General features: G+C 48.7%; 1 protein-coding gene and 1 non-coding gene across 2 annotated transcripts in view; both read left to right on the top strand.

Moving 5' to 3' along the window:
- Positions 1-16,887, top strand: part of PRKAR1B (protein kinase cAMP-dependent type I regulatory subunit beta) — a 166,102-nt gene that overhangs the window by 36,898 nt on the left and 112,317 nt on the right. The window contains exons 3-4 of the mRNA XM_060260551.1: positions 2,119-2,289; positions 5,316-5,407. Of these exons, the coding sequence (XP_060116534.1) occupies positions 2,119-2,289; positions 5,316-5,407 (263 nt within the window). The remainder of the gene's footprint in view (positions 1-2,118; positions 2,290-5,315; positions 5,408-16,887) is intronic.
- TRNAD-GUC (transfer RNA aspartic acid (anticodon GUC)) lies at positions 12,575-12,643 on the top strand. Its single transcript has one exon. It is a non-coding gene; the product is annotated as a tRNA-Asp (tRNA).

Consider the following 16,887-nt stretch of genomic DNA (forward strand, 5'->3'; position numbering starts at 1 on the left):
CTAGCTCTCTAAAGCATACGAGCCATAACTCTGCAGCAAAAGTCTTGCTTTGTATGCAGACTCTCCTGTGTTTATTCTCCATTTGGAAGGGTCTCTGAGGCAAACTACACAGTACATTTTGTCACTTCTTTATGCTGATTTGCCCGCGTTCCCCTGCAGCCACACAGCAGCTGGAGGGAACTGCTTCAAAGAGACTGCGAACAGCACCACAGGGGGAAGAAGGGTTGCCTCCTTCCCTCCCCTAGAAGTTTTCTTGTGTGAAAACTGCACAAGGGGAGGGGAGGAGGAATTATTTCACCAGTTCTGCTGCTCCACATGCACAGATACTTGGAGCAGCAAAACAGCTCCCACCGACATGGTTTTCATGAGAGAAAACTGTTGGGGGGAGGGAGTCAGGAGCCCCCCCCCTCTCCCTGTGGTGCCATTCTAAGCCTGTTTGAGCTCTCCTTTTTTAAAGAAACAGTTCCCCACAGCTGCTGTGTGACTGCAAGAAATACGGGCAAACTAGTGAAAACAAGCGAAGAAATGTATTGCGTAGCTTGACTCTCCGCCAGGTTATACGACAGGAAAAGGAGCCTGTGGCCAGCGAGAACAGTCATTGGGGCTGAAGAACTGGGTGTTCTGACTCAGAATAAGGCAGGTTAATTCTCAGGCGTGGTGGTCTGTATGGTAATCTGCAGGGCTTTTTTTTTTTCTTGAAAAAGTGGTGCCGGAACTCTCAAGAGGGAAATGCAGTAGAAACAGATAGGTGCCCCTCATGAGCCAGTTTGGTGTAGTGGTTAAGTGTGCAGACTCTTATCTGGGAGAACCAGGTTTGATTCCCCACTCCTCCACTTGCACCTGCTGGCATGGCCTTGGGTCCGCCATAGCTCTGGCAGAGGTTGTCCTTGAAAGGGCAGCTGCTGTGAGAGCCCTCTCCAGCCCCACCCACCTCACAGGGTGTCTGTTGTGGGGGAGGAAGGGAAAGGAGATTGTAGGCCGCTCTGAGACTCTTTGGAGTGGAGGGCGGGATATAAATCCAATATCCTCATCTTCTTCTTCTTCTTCTCATTTTATTTTTTTGAGAATTTTGTTTGCATGAAGAGGTTCCGGAACTCCATTCCACCACATTCCCCCAGGGAAATAAAAGCCCTGGTAGTTGGTTTCCCTTTCTTTAAGAGCGTCTTCCACGTATTACTCTGAACTCGCTGTCAAATGTGAAACTGGAATCCTGATCAAACAGTGCCTCTGAGTTCGGGCAGAGTGCGTTTCAATCCACACATGCTGAGGATTATGTGCAATTACGGGATACGATTTTCAAGAACCGTCGTTTTAGAAAATAACCCTTTGGTTTCCAGATTGCCAGTGATTATGGAAGGAAGTGGAGCAAGGACAGGGAAGAAATATCTCCTCGGTCCGCTATTTTGCCAGCTGTTTGGTGTCTCTCAGTGTTACTAACCTCACAGGGTTGTCGTTTTGAGTATAAAATGGAGGTGGGAAGAACAATTCTCCTCCCTGAGCTCCTTAGTGGCATAAAAAGGGCGGATGAGTGTGTGAATTTCTTTTGCCTCTTGCACCATTTTCTTGATACAAATCCAGGCGCCGTTGGGGAAGAAAAACAAAGGTACATTACAGTTTATGCCCCTCTTTTCACCATCAAAGCCGCAGTGACTTGTGGCATTAGGGTTTTCAAGGCAGGAGACGAACGGAGATGGTTTGCTATTGCCTGCCTCTGCAGACCAGCCTTAGACTTCCTTGGTGGTCTCCCCTCCAAGGATTTACCTGGACTGGCCCTGCTTAGCATCTGAGATCTGACACGCTCAGGCTAGCCTGGGCCACTCAGCTCAGAGGCCACCCCTGCACCCGCTCTAAGAGTTGTTTAGGGGGTAATTTCTATTGGGGAAATGATATTAGGGGACAAAATGTCCCAATAGAAACTGGGTTGACTAAAGCTGCTTTTGGGAATCCCAATAACAGACTTGTTCCCGTACGGTGCAGTCTGATTGGCAGAAACGACGTGAGCATCTCGCAGAAGCAGCCAACCCAATTCTGGAGTTAGGGGACAGCAACAGGGTCCCCCAGGCTTTGTTTGTGTTCCCGGTAAACAAATACGTCCCCCTTTCTCTTTCCATCTCACAGGAAGAAGGCAAACAGATCCAGGCTTGGCAGAAATCGGGTTCTCAGGCAGACTCTCACGATGACGAGATTTCTCCTCCACCTCCAAATCCAGTGGTCAAAGTCCGGCGTCGGCGAGGGGGAGTCAGCGCCGAGGTGTACACCGAAGAAGATGCCGTTTCTTATGTCAGAAAGGTAATGGTCTGCAGGGACTCTCAGATAATAAGAGTTATAAATGGCTTCTTTTGGCACATGCCAGGCAGAGATGCTGAAGAAGTGAGAAGGCAGGCAGAAATGCCCTTTAGTTCTTAATAAAGGCCACCGCCCAATCAAGAAAACTTCTCGGCTGGTTTGCCATATGAAATTATGTTTGTTGATTTATTTATTTAAGTCATAAAACATAATTAGTTGTTTTATGATTTATTTATTTAAAATATTTCTGTGCCACCTCTTTAGAGAGCCAGTTTGGTGTAGTGGTTAAGTGTGCGGACTCTTAGCTGGGAGAACTGGGTTTGATTCCCCACTCCTCCACTTGCACCTGCTAGCATGGCCTTGGGTCAGACATAGCTCTGGCAGAGGTTGTCATTGAAAGGGCAGCTGCCGTGAGACCCCTCTCAGCCCCACCCACCTCACAGGGTGTCTGTTGTGGGGGAGGAAGGGAAAGGAGATTGTGAGCCGCTCTGAGACTCTGTCCTTGAAAGGGCAGCTGCTGTGAGAGTCCTCTCAGCCCCACCCACCTCACAGGGTGTCTGTTGTGGGGGAGGAAGGGAAAGGAGATTGTGAGCCGCTCTGAGACTCTGTCCTTGAAAGGGCAGCTGCTGTGAGAGTCCTCTCAGCCCCACCCACCTCACAGGGTGTCTGTTGTGGGGGAGGGAGATAAAGGAGATTGTGAGCTGCTCTGAGACTCTTGAGTGGAGGGCGGAATATAAATCCAATGCCTTCTTCTACTTCTTCTTGAGTCCTGCTTGAAACAGTGTATGGTTGCATTGCGTTTTATGTTATTATTTGTAATTGATGGATCAACTAAGTAATAGAATAAATAAGTGTAAATTTAGATGTCCCTGTTTTCTCTCCCCTCTTGTGTGGGAGGGACTGCCTCTTCTCTAAACAGTGCTTGCTTGCTGCCGTTTCTGTGAGTCCTGGTATAAAATAAGTCACTTAATTTTTTAAAACTTCTCCTGGGCATCTTGCTTAGACCAGGGGTCCCCAGCCCCCGGGCTACAGACCAGTACCTGTCTGTGGCCTGCTAGCAGCCAGGCTGTGAAGCAAGGCAGAGGCGCTGCACCACCCTCTTTGCCCGCCTGGGACCTGGGCGGATGAAAGCGGCAGTGCAGCCTCACTTGGAAGCACCGCCTCTTTCATCCACCCAGATCCTGGGTGGAAGGGTCAGTGACCTTAACCTACCCCCATTTAAAGACCCCAGCAGCGGGGAAGGGATGGAGCATGAGCGGGGTGGGGGGGGGGCAGCCTGGGGCAGCAAAAAACCCAGCACCCCCCACACACTGGTCTGTGGAAAAATTGTCTTCCACGAAACTAGTCCCTGGTGCCAAAAAGCTTAGACCGGGGGTGGCCAACGGTAGCGCCCCAGATGTTTTTTGCCTACAACTCGCATCAGCCCCAGCCATTTCTTTTATTTTTTGGAGGATTATTTTCCAAAATTGTTTTATTACTAGGGAGTCCATCCAGCAATGTATATATGTGCCAATCTCACCACGTTTCCTCCAACATTGTGGTGAAAGCGTTTATGTTCTATAAGATAATTGCTGGGGAGTGGTGTAGCATGTTTGTATTTTAAGTTAAAAAGAATATCTTTGTGTTTGTCTGTCTTCTTTATAAAGTTTATATCTCTACTACCTGGCATTACATTTTATGACATGCATGGCCCAGCTCCACAAAGTCCCATTTATGTCAGATCTGGCCCTTGTAACAAATGAGTTCGACACCCCTGCTCTGTCCTGTAGCCTCTGTGATCCAAGATGGCTAGCCTAGCGTATGCTGCTGAGTGAGCCCATGCTCAGGCCTCACTTGAAGAAATCTGAAGTATCATTTCCCAGACAAATCACTTTGTGTACTGAGGCTCTGCCCTTTCAGTTTCAGAACTTGTGGGTGTGTACTTTGGACAGGGCCTTCTCCGTTGTGGTACCCTAATTGTAGAACACTTTTTCCAAATACATCACTTGGCAAGCATTTAATTATCCTTAATTATTACTAGTTTAGGGCTTTTACTGATGTCATGATATGCAGGTGATGTTTAAATCTGTTTTATCTTTCGATTCTTACATTACATGCTTTCCTATATAAAATGAGATGGAAAAGCAGCGTATACATTTTTAAAAGGAACAGTATGATAAAGTTGGTCTGTGTATGGTGTAGTGGATAAGTGCGCGGACTCTTGTCTGGGAGAACCGGGTTTGATTCCCCACTCCTCCACTTGCACCTGCTGAGATGGCCTTGGGTAAGCCATAGCTTTCATAGAAGCTGTCCTTGAAAGCAGCTGCTATAAAAGCACTCTCAGCCCCACCTACCTCACAGGATGTTTGTTGTGTGAGGGGAAGGTAGAGGAGATTGTGACAGCTCTGAGACTTTGAGATTCAGATTATAGGGCGGGATATAAATCCAAAAAATCTTATGGTGTGTGGGCTGATGTTAGAGTGCCATTTATGAGCTCACATGTCCATCCTTCTGTACCACATGCAGGCTGTACGAGTCCATACAAAGTGTTCACAAGACCCTCTCTGTGAATTCCGAGTGACAGCTGTCTCATGGAGGTGGTTGTGGTTGTATGTGCAGGCCCTGAGTGATCCAAACCTGGTTTTGAAATGTGGAGTCAGATCCCTAGGGAGTTGTCTCAGTATCTGAACCAAAACCATGCTGGCAACTTTTATTCAAGACAGCAACCTAAAAGATTAATGCATCTTGCTGCATAAGATGTAGTTGCAAAAAACAAAACCCTAGGAGGCCCTGCCAGCTACTTAATTATTTTCTATTCAGCGGCTCTTAATATTCCCATTAGATGTTTTACTACCAGTCCAGATAGGGTTTTAAAAGTTCTAGATTAATCTGTTGTTTCCCAAATACATGATCTGTTTTTTTCCCCCCCTGGATTAAAATTGGAGCCACGCTTCAGTCTACCTTCAAAATACCTAAACCGGCCGTCATTACCTCCAATCATAAGAGATCTTGTCTTCCTTCTCACTTTCCCCCTCCCTCCCCTTCTCCAGGTGATCCCAAAGGACTATAAAACCATGACTGCCCTGGCAAAGGCCATTTCCAAGAACGTTTTGTTCGCCCACCTTGATGATAACGAGAGAAGGTACGGTATTCTTGGCTTGTCCTTTATGACTTCTGTAAGCAAATTACTAGCAAAGGGGGTCTTCCAATGTATGGATTTTGCTCACCAGTGGAAAGGTGCTCAACAACTTCTCCGTGAGGCTGGGACAAACAGTGCAGGGTAGGTCAATGGTCTTCTTGGGGGCTGCTCCCCCTTTGGGAAACGGAATGGGAGGGCTGGGATTGGTTTACTGGAGGCTGGCATTGCGAGGGATTTCTCTCCCTGGTCAAGCACAGGAATAAGCCAGTTCTACAAGGGGATAGCAGAATCCAGTTGCGTACAGTTAGTGTTGACTGGCTAGCACGTGGATCGTCACAAACTTGCCTCCCTCTGGCTGACAACCCTTTAAAAATTGTGACAAATTTGGCAAAAAAAAAGCATTTAAAATAATAAACGTGCATGTGGCACTTTTACCAGAAATCAAAAAGCAGCAGTCTTCCTGGAGCATGGAATGCTGATGACTGAATCTGCATTCGATGCATCTGTCTTTTAAACTGTGAAAAGAGTAGGGAGCTGGTCTGAAGCTGGGGGTGGGGGAAGAAAAATCCTGTGGGACTCCTTGTTTTAGCTTTACAAATACCCAATTGTTAACTTCTCCGTTTATGCATCGGTCATGTCAGCCGTGGCCCACCAAGGCCAGAGCATCCAGTCGATTGTAACGGGATTCCTCCAGAGTCATTAAACAACGGATTGCATAGCCGAAGGTCTTTGACTCAATCTGCGTTGCGTCTTGTGAGGCGGGCAGCTGGCCCAATCCGTGTCCTTGTAAAAAGTAACAGTTTCTATGACTTCCCTGAAACAAAGGTAGTCTTTGAATGAATGGCAACAGCTGGAAGAGCCCGACATGCCACGTTTCGTCAGCTGCTATGTGCAGATTTTCAGACTGGCTGTAATAGGATACTTTCAGCCTTTAGTAACTCCTGCCTAGATTGGCAGCATTTTTTTTTTTAAAAGAAATTCCTTTTAAGAGGAAGGGGAAATGCTGCATTTGTGTGAGACCATAGGGTTGCCAACATCCAGGTGGAGTCTGGAGATCTCCAGAGATTCAAAATGATCTCCAGGCAACAGAAATGAGTTCCCCTTTAGAAGGTGGCCTTTGCTGCAGTATGCCCTACTGAGGCCTCTCCTCAAACCCCACCCTACCCACGTTCCATCCCAGATCTCCATTTATGGCAGCCCTAGATGGGCAACCAGACTTGATTGTGAGACACTTTATGGAGAGAGTGCGCATCATGTCCATCCATCCATCCATCCATCCATCCATCCATCCATCCATCCATCCATCCATCTTGGTTGTCATATCCACTGCAGGAGTTCTACCTTCCCAAATTTTAGACAAGAGCAAGAGTCCAGTAGCATCTTAAAAGCTTAAGAAAATTTGGGGCAAGTTATGAGCTTTTATGAGTCACTGCTCACTTCTTCAGAACCATAGAATCATAGAGTTGGAAAGGACCTCAAGGGTCATCTAGTCTAACCCCCTGCTCCATGCAGGAAACTCACAAACACCTCCCCCTAAATTCACAGGATTTACATTGCTGTCAAATGGCCATCTTGCCTCTGTTGAAAAACCTTTAAGAAAGGAGAGCCCACCACCTCCTGAGGAAACCTGTTCCACTGGGGAATTGCTCTAATGGTTAGGAAGTTCTTCCTAATGTTGAGCCGGAAACTCTTTTGATTTAATTTCATCCCATTGGTTCTGGTCCTACCTTCTGGGACCACAGAAAACAATTCCACACCATCCTCTATATGACAGCCCTTCAAGTACTTGAAGATGGTGATCATATCACCTCTCAGCCGCCTCCTCTCCAGGCTAAACATCCCTAGCTCCTTCAAGCTTTCCTCATAGGACTTGGTCTCCAGACCCCTTACCATCTTCATTGCCCTCCTCTGGACCCATTCTAGCTTGTCTATATCCTTCTTAAAATGCGGTGCCCAAAACTGAACTTCTAGACCCTTGCTCTTCAGACTGCTGGACTCTTGCTCTTTTCCAATGCTACAGACAGCCTAACGTGACTGCCCATCTTCCCAAATGTTATTTGTTTATTTCATTTATGTTACTTTCTAACTGAGATTCGAGACGGGTTACACAGCATAAGTCAATACAATTGACTGGATGGGATGTTGAATGCATTGAATGCTTTTCATTGAATGCAGGAGGGTTTGGATGGCCGAAATCTGCAAATGGAGCTCAAACAAAGCATGAGCATTTAAATGTGACACATGAAACAATGCAAAAATCACCTAGAAGGTCCCTTCCAACTCTATGATTCTATGGTTCTAAGTCTGAAGAAGTGAGCAGTGATTCACAAAAGCTCATAGTCTGTATTCCCTGTCAAAACACCTTTCTGAATGGTTTCCTTACAGTGCAGCCCCCTTACCTGTGTAAAATGCTTTCCACGACATCTTTGCATGCATTCAGACCCACCCATTTAAAATTTTGTTGTTGACTCAGCCCACATGCTACCATCCAGAAGAAGAAGAGATTGGATTTATACCCGGCTCTTCACACAGCCCCGTGGCGCAGAGTGTTAAAGCTGCAGTACTGCACTCCTAAGCTTTGCTCATGACCTGAGTTCGATCCCCAGTGGAAGCTGGGTTTTCAGGTAGCCGGCTCGAGGTTGACTCAGCCTTCCAAGGTCAATAAAATGAGTCCCCAGCTTGCTGGGGGGAAAGTGTAGATGACTGGGGAAGGCAGTGGCAAACCACCCCGTAAAAAGCCTGCCATGAAAACGTTGTGAAAGCAGCGTCACCCCAGAGTCGGAAACAACTGGTGCTTGCACAGGGGACTTTTCCTTTCCTTCACTTGGAGTTTCAGAGCAGTTTACAATCTCCTTTCCCTTCCCCTCCTTCACAACAGACACCCTGTGAGGTAGGTGGGGCTTGAGAGAGTTCTTCCAAGAACTGCTCTTTGAAGAATAGCTCTGGGAGAACTTGTGACTGACCCAAGGTGACACCAGCAGCTGCACGTGGAGGAGCAGGGGATCAAACCCAGTTCTCCCAGATTAGCGTCCATGCCCTTAAATACTACACCAAACTGGCCGTCCGGCAACATGACATCAACAGCATTTGCAGAGAGCTGGTGCAGCTCAGCAGCCAAGCGCAGCCTATACATTCTGGAGACCCTGGTTTGAATCTCACCTCTGCTAGTGATTGCCCAAGTGGATTCAGGGAGGGCATTCTGCCTCAGCTCCCCCACCCCTCAGCCTGACATGGGGAAAGTTCACTAACCTTCCTGCAAGTCTCATCACAACTGTACTTCAGGGGAACACTCAGCCAGCCTGGAGTGGTGCTTAGAGCATCAGACTAGGATCTGGGGGACCTGGGTTCTAATCCCCATTCTGCCATGGAAATTGGCTGGGTCACTGGGACTCTTTCCGCCTCACCTACCTCACAGGGCTGTTGTTATTAGGATGAAGTGAAGAGGTGGAGAGTAATGTTGTAAACTGCTTTGGGCCCCCGTTGGAGAGAAAAACAGGGAATAAATAAAGAAATGAATCCCCCCATAATGCTTTCTTATCAATACATTTCTCAGCAAATCTATGTTAAGTCCTCTGCAGTTTTGAAAATCTCTTCCTGCTATGAACTGAGACCTCACCAAACCTCCAGGAACGCACATGTTGTATATTTAAAGGAATTATATTTCGCTAGGGAATCTCCCATCACCCACCCACTCCTTGCCCAAAGAGGCTCAAGTGGATCTCAGTCTGGTCTTAAAAAGGTGACCATGTTGGTGCTGGCCACCTGGTGTCACTGTGTTCAAGAAAGAGAGAGAAGAGAAGAGAAGAGAAGAGAAGAGAAGAGAAGAGAAGAGAAGAGAAGAGAGGAGGAAGGAAGGAAGGAAGGAAGGAAGGAAGGAAGGAAGGAAGGAAGGAAGGAAGGAAGGAAGGAAGGAAGGAAGGAAGGAAGAGAAAGAAAGAAAGAGAAAGAAAGAAAGAAAGAAAGAAAGAAAGAAAGAAAGAAAGAAAGAAAGAAAGAAAGAAAGAAAGAAAGAAAGAAAGAAAGAAAGAAAGAAAGAAAGAAAGAAAGAAAGAAAGAAAGAACCTGCAAAAAACAAAGGTCACAGAATCTTTGTTATTTTGACTGTCAGGAATATGAAAACATATGAAGGGATAAGATACATTAATCTTCAGACTGGGATGTTGCCATGAGAAAAATACAAAGGCTATGCAGTGGGTGACTTAATTTGTGAATACAAGATGTGTGGCTGGAACACTGTTACTGCAATGCAGAAAGGTTCTGGCTTGTGTGTTGTGCTTTGCATGTGGAACTGAGTTCCAGGAAACCCGGGTTTGAATCCCACCTTGTGCCGTGGAAGCATTCTGGGTGACCTGAGGCCAGTCAGTCTCTCTCAGGCTAACCTACCCCAAAGGGCATGGTAGGAAACGGAATTATACACTCCACTGAGCTCCATGGAAGAAAAGAGAAGAAGACTGCAGATTTATACCCCACCCTTCTCTCTGAATCAGAGCGGCTTACAATCTCCTATCTTCTCCCCACACAACAGACACCCTGTGAGGTGGGTTGGGCTGAGAAGAAGAGGAAGAAGACTGCAGATTTATACCCCACCCTTCTCTCTGAATCAGACTCAGAGCAGCTCACAATCTCCTCTGTCTTCCTCCCGCACAACAGACACCCTGTGAGGTGAGTGGGGCTGAGAGGGCTCTCACAGCAGCTCCCTTTCAAGGACAACTCCTGCGAGAGCTATGGCTGACCCAAGGCCATTCCAGCAGCTGCAAGTGGGGGAGTGGGGAATCAAAGCTACAAGCCTAACAACGGAGGCGGCAAAATCCTCTCCCCTCTCTCAGTTGTGGTGGTAACAGTGAGTAGCTGCCACAACTACTGATGCATTCTGTGCCAAGCAGGCAGAGGTGAAGCTGTCCTGCACTAGTCAGGCCAAAGAGTTGGGGCCTAATTTAGACATTGGGTGACAGGCCGGATTCTGGAAACCCTGAGCTCAGGAAATGGTTCGCCAATCAAAGAGCGATTGGCTCGTGGGACTCATTGCTACGGGGTGTGACGATTGCTCGTTTCATTGGCTTTACAAGGAAATCAGGCAGATTTGTGGTTATGGTCTCTGACGTCAAAATGGAACCTCCACGTTTGGAGGCAGTAAAGCTCTGTGCCCCACTTTGAGGATTTTTCGGAGGCATCTGCATTGGTCAGCTGTCGCTGCTCCTCCAACCGTCACAGTCGGTCTCTGATCTGATCCAGGAGGGCAACTTTATATCCCTCCACCTTTGCCCAAGCGGCAGAGTGTGCGTGCATAGAGTTTTCAGGGAAGAAGCTGCAGTTAGTGTTCCCAACCTCCAGGTGAGACCTCCTGGAATTACAGCTACTCTCCAGACGACAATTCCCTTAGAGAAAATGGTTGATGTGGGAGGCAGACTCCAAAGTATTTTATCCTGTTGGGTTCTCTTTCCTCCCCAAACCCTGCTGCCCCAAGGGTTCACCCCAAAAATCTTGAGAAATTTCCCAACCCAGAGCGGGTAACCCTAAACTGCATGCCACAAAAGGCTGCTTAATTTGTATCCCATCTGCCTCTTCTCCCCCAGATTTCCTCATCTGGGAATGCCAGTAGAGAGGGGAGGGAAGAGGGGGGGGGGGTCAGGAAAAGAGATCCTTTGGCCGCATGCTGTAGCTTTCCTTCTCAAAACTGCATTCTCTCCAGTTTGTTTTTTTAGATATTTTGCAGAGGGCCTGCCTCCCTCAATTTGTAGATCCGCGTCTGCTGCTAAGAGATTGCCCCAGCTCTTTCACAGTCATGGATGCCTCAGCCTCATTCGTCTTGTGGAAGGAGGAGAAGTTTTTAAACCCGGCTTTTCTCTGCTTTTGTTGTTGTCGATTTTTGCCGTCAAGTCACAGATGACCTGTGAATTGGGTTAGGCAGAGACCCTGTAAGAGTTTTCAAGGCAAGAGATGTTCAGAGGTGGTTTGCCATTGCCTCTGCATCATGGTTTGCCTTTGCATCATGACCCTGGTAGTCCTTGGAGGTCTCCCAAATGTTAGTCAGGGACAAACCCCGCTTAGCTTCTGAGATCTGGCAAGATCAGGCTAGCCTGGGCTATCGAGGTCAGGGCTTGAGGAGTCTCAAAGCGGCTTACAACCTCCTTCCCTCCCTCTCCCATCAACAGGCACCTTGTGAGGTAGTTGGGGCTGAGAGAGTTCTGAGAGAACCGTGACTGGCCCACAGTCACCCAGCAGGCTTTCATGCTGAGAGGTGGGGGATCAAACCAGGCTCTCTGCCGCTCTTAATCACTACACTGCGCCAGCTGCGGTGGTCAAGAACTGCCTGCCGTGAAATGGTGGAAGGAAATTGCTTTTGTGTTCAAATGCTTTGGGTGAAGTGTGGGTGGGAACAGCAGAGAAGTCCGACAGGTGTTGATGAGAAAGCCTGAAGTCACATCTGGAAATGCAGACATCGACTCTGCATTCTGGCAGCCGCTTGGCCTTTTTGGCAGTTCCTGTTTTTCACATTTGTCCGACACCCTTCCTTTATCAAGCCACTACCAAGCCAACCACCTCTCTGCCCCCTCCAGTGTGTGCCAGGATATGGAATATTGGCTCGGTGGGCATCAAACAATCAGGTTCTCTTATTCCCCCAGAGACGGGATCTGTCTGCCTGTCTTTCTCTGTTTGGCCTGAGCTGGTTGCTGGCCTCATGTACAGTTGGAGAACATCGCTAAAACAGATTGAAGAGCATCACTGGAAAAAGCTGCATTCCAGACAGAGAGGCCTGTGAACAGGAAGACGACTCTGAGGCCCAGTGACACCAGCTCAAATGTTGTCGTTTTGGAAGTGCTTTGACCTCAACTCCAATGGGGGGGAGGAGAAGAAGAAGAATTGGTTTTATACCCTGCCCATCATTACTCAAAGGAGTCTCAGAGCAGCTTCCGATCACCTTCCCTTCCTCTCCCCGCAACAGACACCCTGAGAGGCAGGTGGGGCTGAGAGAGCTCTAAGAGAGCCTCCATGACTGGTTCAAGGTCTCCCAGCTGGTTGCATGTGAAGGAGGAGTGGGAAATCAGACCCAGTTCTCCAGATTAGAGTCTGCAGCTCTTAACCACTACACCAAACTGGCTCTCTTGCTGTCACTAACCATAAGCCTGTTGTTCACTATAAGAGGCAGGCTTTTTCTGTGCCTGGGGAGCGGCTGTGGCTCAGTGGTAGAGCATCTGCTTGTCACGCAAAAGGTCCCAGGTTCAATCCCCGGCATCTCCAGTTAAAAAAGGACCCCACAGTAGGTGATGTGAAGGACCTCCTCTGGACACCAGCCGTTCTTCTGTTCCTGCAGAAACTTTTCCAGATCCCTGGAGAGAAGCATCTGCCAGTTTTGGTCTAGCGCAGTCACTTTGAGGCCCAAGGCAAGCCCAGAATTCTACACCGAAACCCTTCAGAACTAGTGCCAAAGCGAAATAACATTATCAATAAATGCATAATGTCAGTCAAGTTCCTGGCCCCTTTTTTCCTAAATGGTTCTGGGGAAATTGGGACCCCTGGATTATTTTGGCTGCCCTTTTCTGCACATTTTGGAAGTGAAATCACAGTCCAAAGAATGGTTCCTCTTACCAGTCCCTGAAAATCCAGTGGGCAGCTTGGCGTAGCCGTTAAGAGTATCAGATGAGGATCTGTAAACCACAGATTGAAATCTCCTCTCTGCCACAAAAGATCACCAAGTGACCTTGGGCCAGCCAGTCTCTGCCTAACCCAATTCACAAGATCGTCCTTGGAAGGATGAAGTGGCGGAGGGGTGAAGGAGGTTATAAGTCATTTGGGCCCTCATTGGAGAGGGGAGAAAAGGCAAAGGTAGTCTCCTGTGCAAGCACCAGTCGTTTCCGGCTCTTGGGTGATGTCACATCACGTTTTCAATGCAGACTTTTTACAGGGTGGTTTGCCATTGCCTAAGAGCCCTGTGGCGCAGAGTGTTAAAGCTACAGTACTGCAGTCCTAAGCTCTGCTCATGACCTGAGTTCAATCCCCGGTGGAAGCTGGGTTTTCAGGTAGCCGGCTCAAGGTTGACTCAGCCTTTCATCCTTCCGAGGTTGGTAAAATGAGTACCCAGCTTGCTGGGGGGGGGGGGGGGGGGCGGAAAGTGTAGATGACTGGGGAAGGCAATGAAAACATTGTGAAAGCAACATCACCCCAGAGTCGGAAATGACTGGTGTTTTCACAGGGGAACCTTTCCTTGCCATTGCCTTCCCCATTCATCTACACTTTCCCCCCAGCAAGCTGAGTACTCATTTGACTGACCTCAGAAGGATGGAAGGCTGAGTCAACCTGGAGCCAGCTACCTGAACCCAACTTCCACCGGGATCAAACTCAGGTTGTGAGCAGAGCTTGGACTGCAATACTGCAATACTGCAGCTTACCACTCTGTGCCGCAGGGCTCCTCTTGGAGAGAAAAGAGGGGTATAAATAATAAACAGTGTCAAAGGCTGGCAGCACATTTCCTCTGCCCCCTACCAGCTGGGTTGGGTGAGGCAGAGACTGACTGGCCCCTTTCCGGCTAGGGCTGTGGCTCGGTGGCTGAGCATCTGCTTGACATGCAGAAGGTTCCAGATTCAGTTCATCTCTGCCCAGAAAGGATTGGGCAACTGGTGATGTGAAAGGCCTCTAACAGAGGGGAGAGCTGCTGCCAGTCTGAGTAGACAAATACTTGATGGACCAGTATTGGACCAGTGGTCTAATTCAGTATAAGAGACTGAAAACAGGAGAGATACTGCTATAGGAAACCACAAAAAGTACAGAGGACACCAAAGAGGGGAGGAAAGGCAATTATCTTTAACTGCGTAAAACCAATTGTTAATATATACAGTGCAAATAGCCCCAATATGCATGATACAGCGAAGCATAAAAATAAAGTATAACAATTCAGTGCACAATACAAAGTCCAGCAGTGAGAAAGGACCTCTTGACGTGTTGTTTTGGTGTGCAGGGAATTGACATGCCTTGTGACCAAAAAATGTGCAGTCACACTTTCCCAGGTGTACCTTTAAATGTATATGGCTTCATCGGAAATAGGGAACAAAGGGCCTCAATAATAATCCAAATGTTTGGCTAGAGGTTACGCTACATAACTTTGTGGCCTCCTGTGCTCAGTAGCTTTTGCGGTTTCCTAATTCCGTACCAGGCATCTTCATGTGGGAGACTGGGCCAGAGATCAGTGTGAACTGGGTCTCGAAATCCGTTGTCTTCTGGGAATGTTGGGCTCTCCCCCTCCGTCTGCACGCTGTTGTCTTGCCCGTAAAGACACTGTAGAATAAGACAAGAATCCCCCCAGATCATCAGCATCAACAAAGGGGCTTCTCGGTAGCAGGCAGGCTGTGGCTTCTTTTAACACCAGTAGCGTTACTCCTGGACTCAGAGATGTGTTAGCAAAGAGCTTCTCCCAGTTAGCTCTTCGTAGCCAAGACGGGCCAAGGTTCAGCTTGCGGCTGGCTTCCAGTGCCTCGTCAGCATCCTTGGGGAGGAACAGCTGGAAAAGACAGATGCTGCCTCTGTTAACTTTTCAAGCAATCTGCACAGCAGTGGTAGCACCGTATCTTTATTGGAAGCTGCACTGGAAATGAGGCAGCTGTTGCCTTTTCGAGAACTTGTCTTCATGTTGTAAATGGAGAGGTGAGGGAAAGGTATGCCGTGTGCTGATTCGGACCACTCTGTGCTTAGGCTAACGGTAGTTCTCTGGGGGTCTCTGCCAGGGCTTTCCCAACCCCTGAGATCTTTTAAAATGGAGCTGCTGAGGATTTGAACCTGGGACCTTCTGCATGCAAAGTGGGGGCTCTGCTGCTGAGGCACAGTTTGGTGTAGTGCCAGTTTGGTGAGCCAGTTTGGTGTAGTGGTTAAGTGTGCGGACTCTTATCTGGGAGAACCGGGTTTGATTCCCCACTCCTCCACTTGCACCTGCTAGCATGGCCTTGGGTCAGCCATAGCTCTGGCAGAGGTTGTCCTTGAAAGGGCAGCTGCTGTGAGAGCCCTCTCCAGCCCCACCCGCCTCACAGGGTGTCTGTTGTGGGGGAGGAAGGGAAAGGAGATTGTAGGCCGCTCTGAGACTCTGTCCTTGAAAGGGCAGCTGCTGTGAGAGCCCTCTCCAGCCCCACCCACCTCACAGGGTGTCTGTTGTGGGGGAGGAAGGTAAAGGAGATTGTAGGCCGCTCTGAGACTCTGTCCTTGAAAGGGCAGCTGCTGTGAGAGCCCTCTCCAGCCCCACCCACCTCACAGGGTGTCTGTTGTGTGGGAGGAAGGTAAAGGAGATTGTGAGCCGCTCCGAGACTCTTCGGAGTGGAGGGCAGGATATAAATCCAATATCTTCTTCTTCTTCTTCACAGTCCCACCATCCCACCCCGGGCCCTGCCCCTTCTAGGCAAAGTCTGCCTACAGAAAGCACTGAGTTGCCTGACTGGGAATCTTTGGGAATTCTTAGAGAAGCTGAGCTGCAACAAAACCATCCTCCTCTACCTCGTTCAATGTCAGTTTTTACATTCCCCTCCCCCCCACCACCCCCCAAAATATTTAGATGCAATGAAGTTTGTGATACTTCGGGGGGTAGATCCCTTCCCTGGCCACTGAATCATTCCCTTTCTTCAAATCTCCCCTAAAAGTTCCCAGTCGCCTCCCCTTTATTGCCGTGTTAAGCACTTTCCTCTTTTCCACTGCAACAGCCTTAGCTTCACTCTTTGCTGAATGCGGTTGTGTGGTTAGAATTGCCAGCCCCCAGATGGGAGCTAGAGAGCTCCCGGAATTATAATGGCTCTCTCGATGACACAGATCGATTCCCCTGGAGAAAAGGGCTGCTTTGGCGGGTGGGCTCCATGGCATTATACCCCGCTGAGCTTCCTCTCCTCCTGACCGCCCCAAGGCTCCGCCCCCAAACCTCCAGGAATTTCTTAACCAGGAGTTGGCAACTTTAAGGGTTTGGTGGGGCCTGGAATGAGAGAGAATGAAATTGCCTCCTCCGCTTAGCAGGGTTAGACTGCTCCTTGTCCCTTCTCATTCCAGCCCCTGCAACCCGAGCAGTTATTTCCCCGTGTGGATCCCACGACCTTGAGAATGATCTTTCTGGAAGCGGGAAGGGTTCATGAGAATGGAGGGGGATGTGGCTCTGTGCAGGTGTGGCTGGCACAGGCCACGGCACTGGTAACACCTCCTGCATTTCCTTTGAAGGAAGGCTCTTACAAACTTCCATCCTGGAATTTAGGGTGCCACCTGCCAGGTGGGGCATGGAGACCTCCTGGAATTGTAGCTGATCTGCACATGACAGAGATCAGTTCCCTTAGAGAAGATGGCCTCTTAGGAGGGTGGACTTTGGAGCATTATACCCTGCTGAGAAGAAGAAGAAGACATTGGATTTATATTCTGCCCTCCGCTCAAGAGTCTCAGAGCGGCTCACAATCTCCTTTATCTCCCTCCTCCACAACAGACACCCTGTGAGGTGGGTGGGGCTGGAGAGGGCTCTCACAGCAGCTGCC

Source organism: Heteronotia binoei, chromosome 20 (genome assembly GCF_032191835.1).
Source record: "Heteronotia binoei isolate CCM8104 ecotype False Entrance Well chromosome 20, APGP_CSIRO_Hbin_v1, whole genome shotgun sequence".
In the NCBI taxonomy this organism is placed as follows: Eukaryota; Metazoa; Chordata; class Lepidosauria; order Squamata; family Gekkonidae; genus Heteronotia; species Heteronotia binoei.